The following is an 18,276-nucleotide window of genomic DNA, read 5'->3' as shown; positions in this document are numbered from 1 at the left end:
ATTTAAAAAAGCTAGACTTTGGAGTGCCAACAATCATTTTACATTTGTCATTTGTAGTGAATGATTTTTTAATTGTGATCTACATTGAGAGCACGGAGAGGGGGCTCCTCCAAGAGCAGCTAGTTGGGGTGCAGTGATTAATAGGACAGTTAGAAGTAGACAGAGTGCCTCCTCTGTGTCCCATAAAAGCTGAACAGAGGGGGCCGATGAGGTGGCGCTAGAGGTAAGGTGTCTGCCTTGCAAGCACTAGCCAAGGAAGGACCGTGGTTCGATCCCCCGGTATCCCATATGGTCCCCCCAAGCCAGGGGCAATTTCTGAGCGCTTAGCCAGGAGTAACCCCTGAGTATCAAACGAGTGTGGCCCCTCCCCCCAAAAAAAGCTGAATAGAGGACTGAGCACTCAAAAGCCACAGACCAGTGATGACATCTTGTGGCTGGATAGGAAATAGTGCTCTGTAACTCAGTTCCTCTGTGTGCCTTGAAAGATGAATCAGGACTAGCAGAGGACTGAGTGATGACGCCTGGCAGCTGGATGGGATGCAGAGGTAAGATGGGGCGGATCACTCATCCCTGCAGCTGGAGTAAGTTTTATCATGCTGTATACCAGTGTATAAATTGACACCTGACTTTTTGTTTTGTTTTGTTTTTTTGTTTTGTTTTTGGGCCACACCCAGCAGTGCTCAGGGGTTACTCATGGCTGTCTGCTCAGAAATAGCTCCTGGCAGGCACGGGGGACCATATGGGACACCGGGATTCGAACCAACCACCTTAGGTCCTGGATTGGCTGCTTGCAAGGCAAACGCCGCTGTGCTATCTCTCCGGGCCCGACACCTGACTTTTAAGAAGTGTTTTATGGATTAAAAAGTCATCTTATATGCCAGAAAATATTTAGCATCTCAATTGGGCATGTCTCTTCATTCCCCACAGCCATAGTTCTTGTGAAATCTTATTTAACATTTATGTAAAAAGAATAAAATCTGGGCCGGAGCGATAGCACAGTGGTAGGGTGTTTGCCTTGCATGCAGTCGATCCAGGACAACCATAATCCCCCAGTGTCCCATATGGTCCCTGAGCCAGGAGCGATTTCTGAGCACATAGCCAGCAGTAACCCATGAGTGTCACTGGGTGTGGCCCAAAACCCCCCCCCCCCAAAAAAAAGGATAAAATATATAGGAATGTGTATATCAAGTTACTATTGGTTGTTATCAGGTCCAAGAGGAAATATGATTAGGGGATATTTGTTTTCTACCTTAGTACTATCTATAATATTTGAATTTTTACAATGTACATATAGTCTTTAGTAATCATAAAACAAAGATAAATTATTTTCTTGGAGAACTAAGTGGATTCAGAAGGAAAACAGCTTTCAAGTCATAATGATCAATCACTACAACAATTATGCATGTATAATAATTTTACCAAATATAAATATTTTCCTACTTCGTTAACCTTATGGTCCTAGAAAATACGTATACTGTGTAGAATTTAGTATTATTATTATGTCAGAAAGTAAAGTATTGATTATGGGCCATTTACTAGTTTATAGGAAAGGACATTTTAGAATTGTTTTTTCTAAAGATCAATGGAATATACATGAGTATTCAGACAATGTTCCCCAGACATACAATCAATTAATCTTTGATAAAGGGGCAAGAAATACAAAATGGAGTAAGGAAAGCCTCTTTAACAAGTGGTGCTGGGACAACTGGTCAGCTGCATTCAAAAAAGTGAACTCAGATTTCCATCTAATACCATGCACAATGGTCAAATCCAAATGGATTAAAGACCTTGATATTAGACTCGGAACCATAAGGTATATAGAACAACATGTAGGTAAAACACTCCATGACATTGAGACTAGAGATATCTTCAAGGAGGAAAATGCACTCTCCTAACAAGTGGAAGCACAGGTAAACAAATGGGACTATATTAAACTGAGAAGCTTCTGCACCTCAAAGGAAATACTGATTAGGATACAAAGGCCACCCACAGAATGGGAGAAACTATTCACCCAATACCCTTCAGATAAGGGACTAATATCTAAGATATACAAGGTACTGATGGAACTTAACATGAAAAAAAAAAAAAACTAACCCCATCAAAAAATGGGGAGTAGGAATAAACAGAGAATTCCACAAAGAAGAAATATAAATGGCCAAAAAACACATGAAAAAATGTTCCACATCACTAATTATCAGGGAGATACAAATCAAAACAACAATGAGGTACCATCTCATGCCACACAGACTGGCACACATCACAGAAAACAAGAACAATCAGTGTTGGTGGGGATGTGAGGAGAAAGGAACTCTCATTCACTGCTGGTGTGAATGCCGTTTAGTCCAGTCTTTATGGAAAGCAATATAGAAATTCCTCAAAAAACTGGAAATTGGAGAGATAGCATGGAGGTAGGGCGTTTGTTTGCGCTGGATGCAGAAGGACAGTGGTTTGAATCCCAGCATCCCATATGGTCCCCCCCCCCCCCCCATGCCTGCCAGGGGCTGTTTCTGAGCGTAGAGCCAGGAGTGACCCCTGAGCGCTGCCAGGTGTGATCCCCTCAAAACAAACAAACAAACAAACAACAATAAAACCTGGAAATGGAGCTTCCATATGATCCAGCTATACCACACCTAGGGATATACCCTTGAAACAATACAAAAATACCTTCTGCACACCTATATTTCTTTCAGCACTATTTATAATAGCCAGAATCTGGAACCAATCCAGGTGCCCACAACAGATGAGCAGCTAAAGAAGCTGTGGTATGTATAAACAATGGAATACTATGCAGTCTTCAGGAAAAAAATGAATTCATGAAATTTTCCTATACATGGATGTACATAGAAACTATCACACTGATTGAAATAGGTCAGAAAAATAAAAGAAGGGTCAGGAGCGGTGGCTCAGCAGTAGGTTGTTTGCCTTGCATGCGGCTGACCTAGGGATGACTGGTTCAATCCCTGGCATCCCATATGGTCCCCCAAGCTCGGAGCGATTTCTCAGCACATAGCTAGGAGTAACCCATGAGCATCACCTGGTGTGACCCAAAAACAAAACAAAACAAAAATAAAAGACATTATTGTAATAATACCCAGAGACAATAGAGATGCGGACTGGAAGGACCGGCCCACAGTATGAAGCTTGCCACAAAGAGTGGTGAGTTCAGTTAGAGAAATAAGTATTCTGACAACTATCATGGACAATGTTAGTGAGTGAGACAAATAGAATACCTGTCTTGAATATAGGCACAGGGTTGGGGAGGAGGTGGATAGGGTGCATTGGTGATGGGAAGGTTGCATTGGTGAAGGGGGGTGTTCTTTTATGTGACTGAAACCTAACTACAAACATGTTTGTAATCATGGTGCTTAAATAAAAATATTATTAAAATAATAAAATAAAACAAAAAATACTATTTATAATAATTATCATAATCTGATTATTATAATCTATTTATATTTTATATAATTTATATGGCCAAATATAAATTATATCATATATATTTAACAAGTATTTGTAAATATATTATAAACTAGAAATATTTTATAAATTGTATATGGTTTATATAATTTAATAAGTTATGATATAATAAATAATATAATTGTTAGTATAGTCTTTTACTCTAATATTAGTAAGTTAGCCACTGATAACATGAGTTGTGAGGAGATATGAAGTTTTGAAAACTTTTTTTTGTTTTTGGGTTTTATTTTGTTTTGTTTTGTTTTTGGGACACACCCATGACACTCAGAGGTTACTCCTGGCTGTGCACTCAGAAATTACTCCTGGCTTGGGGGACCATATGGGACACCGGGGATCGAACCATGGTCCATCCTAGGCTAGCACGAGCAAGGCAGACGCCTTACCGCTTGCGCCACCTCTCCAGCCGCTGAAACTTTTTTTTTTTCTTCTTTTTTTTTGATTTTTTTGGGCCACACCCGGTAATGCTCAGGGGTTACTCCTGGCTATGTGCTCAGAAGTTGCTCCTGGCTTGGGGGGACCATATGGGACACGGGGGATCGAACCGCGGTCCATCCAAGGCTAGCGCAGGCAAGGCAGGCACCTTACCTTTAGCGCCACCGCCCGGCCCTGAAACTTTTCTTAATAGGGATTTTGTTGTAATTGAAGTCTTAGAATTTGTTATAGCCTTTGATCAGAAAAAAATTCTGATTTAGGGACATTTATAGCAGTTTATATGTAAGTGGCTGTTTGGACATTCCAATTTATGTTGAATAGTTGTCAAATATTTATAATGAATGATAAAAGTTAATGGCATCAATGGTGATACTGATGGTACTTTAGTAAATTTCTTTTTTTTTTTTTTTTGGTTTTTGGGCCACACCCGTTTGACGCTCAGGGGTTACTCCTGGCTATGTGCTCAGAAATCGCCCCTGGCTTGGGGGGGACCATATGGGACGCCGGGGGATCGAACCGCGGTCCTTCCTTGGCTAGCGCTTGCAAGGCAGACACCTTACCTCCAGCGCCACCTACCCGGCCCCAAACAAAGATTTTTTTTTTTTTTTGGTTTTTGGGCCACACCCGTTTGACGCTCAGGGGTTACTCCTGGCTATGTGCTCAGAAATCGCCCCTGGCTTGGGGAGACCATATGGGACGCCGGGGGATCGAACCGCGGTCCGTTCCATGGCTAGCGCTTGTAAGGCAGACACCTTACCTCTAGCGCCACCTTCCCGGCTGATGGTACTTTAGTAAATTTCTATGGTTTTTTTTTTGTTTGTTTATTTTGGTTTTTGGGTCACACCTGGCATCATTTCCGTTACTCCTAGCTCTGTGCTCAGAATTGCTCCTGGCAGGCTCGGGGGACCATAGGGATGCCAGGGATCTGACCCTGGTCTTTCCTGAGTTCTTTGCATGCAAGGCAGATGCTCTACCACTGTGATATCACTCCAGCCCTACATTTCCCCTTTATTCACATTTCACATAACCCAGGGAGACCCAGTTGGTATCATGTAAGAAGGAAGGAGACAGTTAATATGTTAAGTACTTATGGACAGTTTTAAACTGTTGTCTTATTTAACCTTCACAACAGCCCTCCAGGGTAATTTCCTTGATAATGTATTATCTCCGTTTTGCAGGTGAGGAAAGTGAGGCTCAGAGAGATTAAATAACTTGCCCAAAGTAACACAGCCAGTATGTAACAGAGCTGGGATTTGAATCCAAATCTGTCAGAGTCCAAAGCCCATACTCTTTCCAGTACTTCACACTAAAGCAGGTAAGTATGATGCTTGGCTCTGTGTTCACCTTAGTGCACTCCAAACTTGAGCCTGTTTTTATCACCTCAAAAGTTTTAGTTGTTAGGACTATGTGTGATTTGTCCAAGATCAGTCCTGTGTATCCTGATTGACAGTGATACTTATAAGTTCTCTCTGGATCTTACAGTTATGAGAAGAAATAATGCACCTTTGCTTTTAAGATGTAATTTCTTATAGTATAACAGTAAAATTTATTCCTGGCATTTGGAGATTGTTCTGCTTAATAAGCTAGAACAGAAGTTCCCATATTTATTTGGCCTATCTCTACCTCTTTAGAAACATTATTACTCAGGAGCTCCTCACCCATCTAAGGGAACAAATAGAAATCCCAAAATTACACCTGAGGCTGCTATTCCTCCCTCCCATATAATTTTAACACCTTCATGCAAGTGATATGTTTCCCTCTGGGGAACATTGCTCTTAATTAAAATTTTGGATCCAGAAGGGAATTCAGGAAGTCAGTTTATCTTTTCTTCTCCCATCCTCAATTTCCTAACCTACTTCTATTATAAAATTGTTAGCTTAGTAAGTAGCTCAGCTGTCAAGCACACATCTCACATTTATGAGATCCCTTGTTTAATTTCTTTTTTTAATTGTTTTTTAATTGTTTAATTTCTTTTTTTAATTGTTTTTTAATTGTTTAATTTCTTTCTTTCTTTTTTTTTTTGGTTTTTGGGTTACACCCTGCAGCGCTCAGGGGTTACTCCTGGCTCTATGCTTAGAAATTGCACCTGGCAGGCTCGGGGGACCATAGGGGATGCTGGGATTTGAACTACTGTCCTTCTGCATGCAAGGCAAATGCCTTACCTCCATGCTATCTCTCCAGCCCCCTTTGTTTAATTTCAAGCACACACAAAAACTTGTGAGGGTAGAATGAAATAATAGTTTAAATTGTATAAAATAATTGTATAAATAATACAGTAAATTCTTATCTTTCCAACAGTCTTATCTAAGTAGATTCCTCTTTCTGGTAGACACAGACTTCAATAAATCTTTTTAAATGACTAAGAGAATTTTATTTTATTTTATTTGGTTTTTGGGTTACACCTGGGGGGCTTTCAGGGGTTATTCCTAGTTCTGTGCTCAGAAATCACTCCTGGAAGGCAAGAGGGACCATATGGGATGCTGGGAATCGAACCACCATCAGTCCTGGGTTGGCCATATGCAAGGCAAACACCCTACCATTGTGCTATCTCTCTGGCCCCAACTAAGAAAATTTTAAATATGCTTGAATAGTAAATTAGTCCAGTTTGACAGAGTTAGCTGTTAAACATTTGACATTTTTTTGCATTTTAGGACAAGTGAATTTAACTTTTAAGAATTTGTATGAAATGCTCTGTAACAAATTTCTAAAAAGTTATAAGTAGTGGTAAATGTCAATGTATAAATGTATATATCAATTACATAGGACATTGATTTTTGTGGTTTTATTTCCTTGAAGAGATTTTTGTAGGTCCTAGCATGACTTAGTCTTGCTTTTTTTTTTTTTTAAGGTATACAGAGATATTTATTAAAAGTTTTTGCTTTTGGGTGGGCACAGCTGGTATTGCTTATGAATTACTCCTGGTGGTGCTTGGGGAACCATATGTGGCACAGGGCATTGAAGTAGGGTTGGCCATTTATAAGGTAAGTGCCTTAACCCCTGTACTATCTATAGCAGTGGTCCTCAAACTATGGCCCGCGGGCCACATACTGTATTTGTATCTGTTTTGTTTCTTCATTGCAAAATAAGATATATGCAGTGTGCATAAGAATTCGTTCATAAATTTGTTTTTTTACTATAGTCAGACCCTCCAATGGTCTGAGGGGCCAGTGACTGGCCCCCTGTTTAAAAAGTTTGAGGACCCCTGATCTATACCCTCTCAAGAATAATTTTTATTAAGGGCATACTATGTAAGACTGAGAATAAAGTACTGAGGTACTAGGAGAGATCAAAAGAGACAAAAATTCCTGCCCTCATGAGATTACATTTTTCTTGAGAATTAATAGACCACAAACAATATAAAATAATATTGGGCCAGAGAGATAGTAAAGGTAGGGCATTAGCCTTGTCGACCCTGGTTATGTCCCTAACACTGTTAAGGTTTTCCTGAGGTACTGCCAGGAATGACCTCTTACTACAAGCCGGGGAGTAAGGCACACAAAACAATAAAAAAAAAATCCAAGTGCATAGTCAATGTTACCACAAGTATTTAAAATGTTGATATTTGAACAATGAGAAAATATAAAAGTGAGGAGTTTCAATTTTAAAGAGTTGGTTAGGTAAAATATTAAGATGTTACATCTTAAGCGCTAGCCAAGGAACGGACCGCGGTTCGATTCCCCCGGCGTCCCATATGGTCCCCCCAAGCCAGGGGGCGATTTCTGAGCACAAGCCAGGAGTAACCCCTGAGCGTCAAACGGGTGTGGCCCAAAAACCAAAAAAAAAAAAAAGATGTTACATCTTGGGGCCGGGAGAGATAGCATGGAGGTAAGGCGTTTGCCTTTCATGCAGAAGGTCATTGGTTCGAAACCCGGTGTCCCATATGGTCCCCCGTGGACCCAGGAGCAATTTCTGAGCATGGAGCCAGGAGTAAACCCCTGAGCACCTGCGGGTGTGACCCAAAAAAACCACCAAAAAAAAAAAAAAAGTTACATCTTGGACATGGAAATAGCTCTGAGGGCTAGTGCTCATGTTTTATATGTGAGAGGCCTGGGGCCCATCGCAGGTATCACGTGGTCCTTGCTCATCATTCCATGTTAGCACTCCATATGTGGCCCAAATCCCTTCTTAGGAAGGAAGAGATGGGTAAAGGGGGTGGGGGGATAAATTGCGGCTATCTGGAAGAGGTTAAGGAAAAAAACTGAGTTGGCAGCTTGAGGAAGAGCTTGAACTAAGGCCTTATGTAGGTAGGAAAGTGCAGTAACAGCAATACCAAAAAGCCAGTGTGATTTAAAATAAAGGGAAAGAGGGGAGAGGAGAAAGGCTAAGTGAAAGATGGGAAGGGAGGAGAGAGGGTTAGGGAGATGTGAAAGAGAGTTGAAGGGAGAGGGAGAATGTAGTGTCAGTGTTTGAGAATCAACTTTTTTTTGGTTTGTTTTTGGGCCACCTGGCGGCACTCATGGGTTACTACTAGCTATTCGTTAAGAAAAAGATCCTGGGGCCGGGCGGTGGCGCTCGAGGTAAGGTGCCTGCCTTACCTGCGCTAGCCTAGGAGACGGACCGCGGTTCGATCCCCCGGCGCCCCATATGGTCCCCCAAGCCAGGAGCGACTTCTGAGCGCATAGCCAGGAGTAACCCCTGAGCGTCACCGGGTGTGGCCCAAAAACCAAAAAAAAAAAAAAGAAAAAGATCCTGGCAGGATCAGGGACCATATGGGATGCCGAGAATTGAACTTAAGTCTGTCCCGGTCAGCTGCCTGCAAGGCTAGCACCCTACCACTGTGCTATCTTTCTGGCCCTTGAGAATCAACTTCTGAGTGAAATGGGAAATGAAATGTATTAAAGTTTTGAGAATTCTAACACTTCTTGGAAGTTGAAAAGGAAACAATGTATAAATAAAAGATACACTAAAGAGTTTTTTCTGGACTGAAATGCAAATTTTATTTTCAGGCAAATATGTTTTAAAATATACTGTCAAGGGGCCGGGCTGTGGCGCAAGAGGTAAGGTGCCTGCCTTACCTGCGCTAGCCTTGGACAGGACCGCGGTTCGATCCCCCGGCGTCCCATATGGTCCCCCAAGCCAGGAGCGACTTCTGAGCACATAGCCAGGAGTAACCCCTGAGCGTCACAGGGTGTGGCCCAAAAAAAACCAAAAAAAAAAAAAAATATATATATATATATATATATATATATAGTCAAGTAATAGTTAAGGAAAGAAAAACACATTTGAAAACTTCAGGTGGTGTTTTTTGTTTTTCTGTTGGGCGGGGTGGGGGGGCGAGATGCCTGGATTCAAACTGCCGGTCTGTCCTGGATTGGCTGTGTGCAAGGCAAACGCCCCACTGCTGTGCTATCTCACCAGTCCTGATTTGATTTGTTTTTTAAAGAGCAAGTCATTATGGGAGATAAATTGTATTCTTTTTTTTTTTTTTTTTTTGGTTTTTCGGGCCACACCCGTTTGATGCTCAGTGGTTACTCCTGGCTAAGTGCTCAGAAATTGCCCCTGGCTTGGGGGGACCATATGGGACTCCCGGGATCCCGAGGTCCTGATCCTTGGCTAGTGCTTGCAAGGCAGACACCTTACCTCTAGAGCCACCTCGCCAGCCCCATAAATTGTATTCTTTTTTTTTTTTTTTTTTGGTTTTTGGGCCACACCCGGTGGTGCTCAGGGGTTACTCCTGGTTCTCTGCTCAGAAATAGCTCCTGGCAGGCACGGGGGACCATATGGGACACCGGGATTCGAACCAACCACCTTTGGTCCTGGATCGGCTGCTTGCAAGGCAAATGCTGCTGTGCTATCTCTCCGGGCCCCATAAATTGTATTCTTTTTTTTGTTTTTTGTTTTTTTTTTTTTTTTTTTTGATTTTTGGGCCACACCCAGTAATGCTCAGGGGTTACTCCTGGCTATGTGCTCAGAAGTTGCTCCTGGCTTGGGGGACCATATGGGACACCGGGGGATCGAACCGCTGTCCATCCTCGGCTAGCGCAGGCAAGGCAGGCACCTTACCTTTAGTGCCACCGCCCGGCCCCAAGATAAGAGGTTTTTTTTTGTTTTTTTTTTTTCTTTTTTGGGCCACACCCGGCGGTGCTCAGAGGTTTCTCCTGGCTGTCTGCTCAGAAATAACTCCTGGCGGGCACGGGGGACCATATGGGACACCGGGATTTGAACCAACCACCTTTGGTCCTGGATCGGCTGCTTGCAAGGCAAATGCCGCTGTGCTATCTCTCCGGGCCCCATAAATTGTATTCTTAAGAAACATCTAATACTGGGGCCGGAGAGATTGCACAGCTGTGGAGCGTTTGCCTTGCACACAGCTGATCCACGACTGACAGTGGTTTAAATCCCTGCATCCCATATGGTCCCCAGTGCCTGCCAGGGCTATTTCTGAGCGCTGCCAGGTGTGAACCTCCTACCCCCCAAGAAATACCTATAATAGAACTCTTTGAAGTAAAAGCTGGTCTGTTTATGACATGATCTTTAAGAAAGTTAACTCTGGTGTCATAATTAGGATTATGTCACACAATGGCAAAAGAGAAGAATGAAGTTGAATCTTAGTTCTTAATTGAAGAATGTTTGCTTAAGCAATAACATGAATATGGGATAAGAAATTCTAAATTTCAGATGTTTTCTATGATGTAGTTGCTTTTTCAGGTCAAGTGACCATATTATTGTAAAATAATGGTAAGCACATTGTTTCCAATGTTGTCAAGTGCTAGGTTATTTTTAGATTTTAAATGCTCTGATTTTACTTTAGAAGTAGAAGTAGAAGTGTGTTTAATTTAAAGGTGGAATATAATACCGTTGATAGGTTCTTTAGTACATTTTCCCCATCTTATTTCTTCGACTCATCTCTTCACTTTTCTACATTGAATGAGTCAGCTTCTTCGTCAACCTGTTTTGCTTATTAACTAGAAGAGTTAAATGAGCGAAACAGATATCTATAGAACTAGAATATGATATAGTTCTAGTCTTTACTATATCATATTCTAGTTCTATAGATATGAACTAGTGTAAATAGTTCTGACCAACTAGATTAGCATGAAAACATTACCAAAGCAGTTTTAACAAAATTTTCTGCTAATATTGCATATATTGGAATAATTTATCTGTGTCATGTTTTTGTTTTGGCTACAACTGATGGTGCTTGGGTACTACTTCTGGCGTGGTACTTAGCTTGGAAACCAGGCAGTGTTGGGATTCGAACTAGTACGTCCAACAAACCAGAAATAGCAAAATGTGTCATTTCCCAGATCCCTGGTTGATAATACTGAGGTGGGATGCACAACACCTGGTGGTGCTCGGAGTTTACTCTTGGCTCTGTGCTCAGGGATCACTCAGTGGCCTCAGAGAACCATGTGTGGTGCTGGAAATTGAAATTGGGTTGGTTGCATGCAAGGCAAATGCCCTCTCCACTATAAAATTGCTGTGACCCTGATAATAATCTTACATTGGTTTTCAGAGCTATTGACTTACAACTATATAATCCTCTGTCCCCAGTCAGAATGTTTTATCCAAATAATAATCTAAACATAAAATATAGACAATAAGGCATAAATATGACTGAGACTTTTCTGACCTCTTATCCCCTACTACTTCACCTTCTTTAAAAAAATCCTTGGTCCTTTTTCCTATTTATCTAAATTTTACACAGATTTCAGGACTATTCAAGTTTAACCTTATAAATAAAGCCTATTTAGTTGATTTGAGGCTATTTTTTTCTTTTAAAATTTTTCAAAAATAATCATTGGCAATTGACTATAAACATTTTGTTACCTTTGAACTGTTTCTTTACTGATATTAATTCTCCAGAAACAGAACCAATGAATGTATGTGAGTGAGGGAGGGTGTGAGAGAGTGTGTGTGTGTGTTAGTGTGTTAGAGATTTCTCATACATTATTAGCTCATTCATGTGACCCTGGAAGTTTAAGTCCCAGGACTCAGGTGGTGAGTGAGTTGGCAAGCTGGAGACAACACCAGTCTGAAAGGTGACAGGCTTGAGACCCAAAAAAGGTGATATCTATCTATCTATCTATCTATCTATCTATCTATCTATCTATCTATCTATCTATCTATCTATCTATCTACTTTCTTTCTTTTCTTTCTTTCTTTCTTTCTTTCTTTCTTTCTTTCTTTCTTCTTTCTTTCTTTCTTTCTTCTTTCTTTCTTTCTTTCTTTCTTCTTTCTCTCTCTCTCTTTCTCTCTCTTTCTCCCTCCCTCCCTCCCTCCCTCCCTCCCCTCCCCTCCCCTCCCCCCTCCCCCCCTCCCCTCCCCTCCCCTCCCTCCCTCCCTCCCTCCCTCCCTCCCTCCCTCCTTTCTTTCTTTCTTTCTTTCTTTCTTTCTTTCTTTCTTTCTTTCTTTCTTTCTTTCTTTCTTTCTTTCTTTCTTTCTTTCTTTCTTTCTTTCTTTCTTTCTTTCTTTCTTTCTCTCTCTCTTTCTCTCTCTTTCTCTCTCTCTCTCTCCCTCCCTCCCCTCCCCTCCCCCCCCTCCCCTCCCTCCCTCCCTCCCTCCCTCCCTCCTCTCCCTCCCTCCCTCCCTCCTCCCTCCCTCCCTCCCTCCCTCCCTCCTTTCTTTCTTTCTTTCTTTCTTTCTTTCTTTCTTTCTTTCTTTCTTTCTTTCTTTCTTTCTTTCTTTCTTTCTTTCTTCCTTCCTTCCTTCCTTCCTTCCTTCCTTCCTTCCTTCCTTCCTTCCTTCCTTCCTTCCTTCCTTCCTTCCTTCCTTCCTTCTTTCTTTCTTTCTTTCTTTCTTTCTTTCTTTCTTTCTTTCTTTCTTTCTTTCTTAAGTTGATGTTTCTATTTGAGTTTGGAAGCAGGAAAAAGCCAGTGTCTCAGTTTGAAGACAAAATCTCTTAATATTTATTTGTGTACCATGTCTCACCAGGTAGTAGAGAACAAATTGAAGGCAAAAACTGCAAGCATATTTGCTTATCTTATCTCTCGTGAGTTCTTGTAACTTGACTTAAGTATGAATAGGTACATTTAATTTTCAATGATGGAAAGGTATACTTCACTTATATGATTAGTAATATGCCTGTTTTCTTGTTTGTTAAAAGAATAAAACAAGGTAATATTTAGAGTTAAGTGATCTAGTATTAAAACTTTTTTGCTTAGGAGCTTGAGTCAAAATATTTTGAAAAATCCTTTAATATGATTAAATGAAATAGTATTTATGGACGGTTTTTTTTTTCCATTCCCTGAAGTGCTCAGGAGCATTATCAGTATGTACTCAGCAGGTCACTCCTTCTAGCCTTAGGAAGGAAGTCATATGTGTGCTGCAATTCAGCTAGTGTTGTCTTTGTGTAAGGCAAGGTCTTCATCTCCTGTCCTATCTCTGGTCTCCTGGATGGGAATTTTGCCCCCCCCCTTTTTTTTTTTGGTGTTTTAGGTCACACCCAGCAGCACTCAGGGTTTACTCCTGGCTCTATGCTCAGAAATCACTCCTGACAGGCTCGGGGTCTGTATGGGATGTCGGGATTCGAACCACTGTCCTTCTGCATGCAAGACAAATGCGCTACCTCCATGCTATCTCTCCGGCCCAGCCCATGTTCATTTTTAATGACAAGATTGGGATCCCTGAGCATATACCAAGGAAAGACCATCAGTACATAGCAAGAAGGTGGCACCTGTAATTCATGAAGTATATATATATATTTTTTTTTTTTGGTTTTTTGGGCCACACCCGGCGGTGCTCAGGGGTTACTCCTGGTTCTCTGCTCAGAAATAGCTCCTGGCAGGCACGGGGGACCATATGGGACACCGGGATTCGAACCAACTGCCTTTGGTCCTGGATCGGCTGCTTGCAAGGCAAACACCGCTGTGCTATCTCTCCGGGCCCTCATGAAGTATATTTTACTTAACACCAAATCTAGCAGTATGCTGATCTTGAACCTCCAGGACAAATAAATAAATAAATAAATAAATAAATAAATAAATAAATAAATAAATAGGGGCTGGCGTGGTGGCGCTAGAGGTAAGGTGTCTGGCTTGCGAGCGCTAGCCTAGGACGGACTGCAGTTCAAACCCTGGCGTCCCATATGGTCCCCCAAGCCAGGAGTGACTTCTGAGTGCATAGCCAGGAGTAACCCCTGAGCGTTACCGGTGTGGCCCAAAAACCAAAAAGAAGAAAAAAATCTGCTGTATGAAGTGCCAAAAAAAAATTTTTTTTTGAGATAAAAGATTGCAGGTAAAGGTATAATTAACAATTAACACCCACGTCAGGAGCGATTTCTGAGCGCATAGCCAGGAATAATCCCTGTCTGTCACCAGGTGTGGCCCAAAAACCAAAAAAAAAAAGTATAAAATTAGGGCCAGAGAAATAGCATTAGCACAGAGGTAGTGATAGCACTGCTGGGTGTGACCCCAAAAAAACAAAACAAAACAAAGAAAATGAACATGAGGCTGGAGTGATAGCACAGCAGCAGTAGGGCGTTTGGCTTGCACATTGCCTACCTGGAATGGATGAGTTTGAGTCCCAGCATCCCATATGGTGTGCTGAGCCTGCCAGGGGTAACACCTGAGCGTCACCAGGTGTGGTCCAAAATCCAAAGAGAGAAAGGGGGGGAGGGGATGGGGAAGGGGGAGGGGGAGAGAGAGAAAGAGGGAAGAGAGGGGGAGAGAGAGAGAGGGAGAGAGAGAGGAAAAAAAAAACATGGTACAAATATACTCATATTCACATGTATGTCCAGAATGAGAACATATCTGACATTGTGTTATTTTCTGATATGTCAAATTGGGGATTCATATAGAATATTTCAATGAAGTATTTAAACATAAGGTTTTTTTATTGTTAAATTTTTTATTTTAAACACTAGTTTACAGTTGCTTGTGATAGTTATTTCTGGCATTCAGTGTTCCAATACCAATCCTACCACTACTATTTTAATATTCCCTCCACTATTGTAAAGTATTTTGACCAAGTAGTAGTTGTACTTCTGTACCTATTTAAGGTCCAAACCCTGCAGTATTGAAACTGTAGAATGGGGTCAGAGCAGATAGCACAGAGGTAGGGTGTTTGCCTTGTGTACAGCCAATCCAGGATGGACCTTAGCATCCCATATGGTCCCCTGAGCCAGGAGCGATTTCTGAGCACATAGCCAGGAGTAACCCCTGAGCATTACAGTGTGTGACCCGAAGATCAAAAATACAAAAACAAAAACAAAACACCTGTAGATTGAGGCTGTAGAAGTTAAAGTTACATACAGTATTTAAAGACTGTAAATAATTTAGACAGCCTTTTTTAAATGATATCTTTATTTAAGCACCATGATTATATACATAAGACTCTTTTTTTAAATCTTTTTTTGACTGTTGATTATCTTAATATATTTTTATTTAATTTTTCCCTACCTAGATTTTCTTGTAATCACATCTCAAAACCTTCAAGATGGTACTAGCAGACCTTGGAAGAAAAATAACATCAGCATTACGCTCATTGAGCAATGCCACCATCATCAATGAAGAGGTAGGTGAAATACATATAACACATCACATACATTTGAGTTGGGTTATTAGTAGTTTTATGTTTATTTTAATATAGATTTAATATCTGTGGAAAACCTAAAACTGTAAATGCAAGATAATATCTTTAATAAGTTGACTCTTACTATTAATTTCAACTTAAAAATTTTACATGAAACGTGATACATTTGACTTGAATTTTATTTTGTAAAAAATTATTATTTTACCATACAAATATGCTTTGTATTTTGTGAAACTAATGGAAAAGTACTGGATTTGGTTTCTAGAAGACTTTGTTTAGCATCATAGTAAATTTCCAATTCCTTAACATATAATGACATTTAACTTAGAAGATGGCTGAAAGATAATAATGGGTAGAAAGTACTTTCTAACTTAGAAGTTTGAAAATAATATTTTTCTCTAGAAATTCTCTTTAATAATTTTTATGCTAATAGAATTAAAAAAATTATGGTATCATCTTTGGTATCACATAGTAGTAACCTCTTATCAGTAAGAGAAAATCATTCTCACATGTTATTGAAAGAGCTAGATTTGGAATCCTTTTCCTAATTCTTCATTTAGTACTTTTTCTAATCATTGGTTTATAATAAATTATTACTTGAATTGCTGTGTAGTGTCTGAAATTCAGAATAAAATAAAAAACAACTCTCTAAACAGTTTTCCCTGTTGTATAACCTTTGTGCTATTTGTATTTATAGTAAAACGAAAACATGGAGAAGGTCTTGGTGGGAAGTAGAATACTGCTGTTGCATGAATGGGCAACTTCTTGGTATTGTGCTGCTAGAGAATTAACAAGGAGATACCCCTGTAGTGAAAGATTAGTTATGTTTTCTATCAAACCCCTTTAATGAGGAATAAAGAAATCTCTTAAGCCTCCAAAGGACATAAATGAAGCTGAGAATTCATTCCAGAAGAATTCAAGAGCCTGTGTCTTTGGAAGCATTTTTGTTAACACCAATAATATATAATAGTGGGGAGAAAATCTTGCTTTTGTGGATCTTACATTCTAGTATGCAAACAGTCATTTACTCATTTTAATATTTCATAGTTTATCACCTTCTTGGGGGAGGACACACCCTTTGATTATGGGAGTTACTCAGGAATTACTCCTGATGGTGCCAAGGGGACCATATGTGATGCCGGGGATTGAACCTAGGTTGGCCTTGTGCGAGGCAAGCTCCCTACCTGCTGTGCTATCACTCTGACCCCATTTTATGATTTTAATTTTGGTATGTATATATATGCTGGTGATGCTCAGGAGGTACTTTAGGCTCTGAACTCAGGAATTAATCCTGGCAGGGCTCAGGAAACCATTTGGGATGCTGGAGATTGAACTGAGGTCAGTCACATACATACCTTACCTTACCATCTGTCAGACTTAATTACCTTTTAACTATAGTGCCTTCCAACTCAGTAAATGTATAGTGATAATTATTAGTGGAATATAACTTTTCAACTTTATATCTGAACAGTAAATGAATAAAATAAGCTTACTAAGTTGGAGTGAACTACTTTTTTTTGTAACATTTTCCTTCTTGGCAGTCCAATTAATCAAATATTGTATACCAGCCCTAGGGAACTAACTATTCTATGAAACAGAAAACTTCAGTGACTGCATCTATTCTGCAGAAACATTATCTTGCTTGTATATTGTCTTTTTTGTTTTGTTTTTGTTTTTGGGTCACACCTGGCATGTTCAGGGGACCATATGGGATGCTGGGATTTGAATCACTGTCCTTCTGCATACAAGGCAAATGCCCTACCTCCATTCTATCTCTCTGGCCCCAAATTTATTGTATATTGTCTTTATTTTAATATTGTCCTTAACAGGAATATTATAATAGTAATATTGTCTTTTTAAAAAATTTATTTATTGGCTTTTGGATCACATCTGGCAGTGCTCAGAGATTATTTCCTGGCTCTGCACTCAAGAATAACTCCAAAGTCCTTGGGACTTTGGAGATTGAATTTGGGTCAGCTTCATGCAAGACAAGTACCCTACCTACTGTGCTATTGGTCCAATTCCCGACACCTGGCAGCGCTCAGGGCTTACTCCTGGCTCTATGCTCAGAAATCGCTCCTGGCAGGCTCGGGGTACCATATTGGATACTATAATTCGAACTACCGTCCTTCTGCATGCAAGGCAAATGCCTTACCTCCATGCTATCTCTCTGGCTCCAAATTTATTGTATATTGTCTTTACTATTTTAATATTGTCTTTAACATAGGAATATTATAATGGTAATATTTTTGAGTAGAGCTAAATGAAATGTCTTGATTTGGCAGAATAACTAGCATCTAATAAGATTATCTCTCTAAGGATAACCGAAACCTCACATAGCATAGTATTGATTTTATAGGACTGTGGTAGTATAAGTAGTATAAGATGCTTATTCAACCATGACTTTTATATCATTAAAATGATACGCTGGACTTCTAAAACTTTTACTTATTTGCAGGTATTAAATGCTATGTTAAAGGAAGTATGTACAGCATTATTGGAAGCAGATGTTAATATAAAACTAGTGAAACAACTAAGAGAAAATGTAAAGTAAGTAAAATTAATCAGGTAAAAACAGACAAAAGTAATTTAGTTTACTAAGTTGGTGGGCTAATTAGAAGTTTTCTATTTAAGAAACATTTTCTGCAATTATAACACTGAAAAGAACAGAATTTTTATGTTGGAAATATATTTATAGAATAGAGTACATGTGGTTTTCATTTAATTATGGATTCATTTCTATTGTACTATCTTATTAGGATGGATTTAATCATATACTGTCTATTTTGTTATAAAGAGCCTTTTATTTGTTTAGATTCTTTTTAGAAGAATTCTTTAGAGTCTGAGAACATGCATGTGCCCTCTCCAACTTCGTGACCATGCACCTGCACAGCT

At 40.0% G+C, this 18,276-nt stretch overlaps 1 protein-coding gene and 1 long non-coding RNA gene across 4 annotated transcripts in view; one reads left to right on the top strand and one right to left on the bottom strand.

Annotated features, from left to right (window-relative positions):
- SRP54 (signal recognition particle 54) overlaps positions 1–18,276 on the top strand; it is a 56,583-nt gene that overhangs the window by 6,485 nt on the left and 31,822 nt on the right. The window contains exons 1-4 of one of the 3 annotated variants that reach the window (XM_049766588.1): positions 4,947–4,961; positions 5,088–5,224; positions 15,253–15,363; positions 17,840–17,931. In XM_049766588.1, coding sequence (XP_049622545.1) covers positions 15,286–15,363; positions 17,840–17,931 — 170 coding nt within the window. In that variant the 5' untranslated portion in view covers positions 4,947–4,961; positions 5,088–5,224; positions 15,253–15,285. Of the gene's footprint in view, positions 1–4,946; positions 4,962–5,087; positions 5,225–15,252; positions 15,364–17,839; positions 17,932–18,276 lie in introns of those variants that run through there. The other 2 variants (XM_049766587.1, XM_049766594.1) reach the window with 2 other exon arrangements.
- LOC125999011 (uncharacterized) overlaps positions 13,295–18,276 on the bottom strand; it is a 65,748-nt gene continuing 60,766 nt past the window's right edge. Inside the window, exon 2 of the long non-coding RNA XR_007492094.1 lies at positions 13,295–13,358. This is a non-coding gene — a long non-coding RNA (uncharacterized LOC125999011). The remainder of the gene's footprint in view (positions 13,359–18,276) is intronic.

This window comes from Suncus etruscus, chromosome 2, assembly GCF_024139225.1.
Source record: "Suncus etruscus isolate mSunEtr1 chromosome 2, mSunEtr1.pri.cur, whole genome shotgun sequence".
Lineage (NCBI taxonomy): Eukaryota > Metazoa > Chordata > Mammalia > Eulipotyphla > Soricidae > Suncus > Suncus etruscus.
The sequence above is the reverse complement of the archived record's forward strand: the minus strand, read 5'-3'. Positions and strand labels throughout refer to the sequence as shown.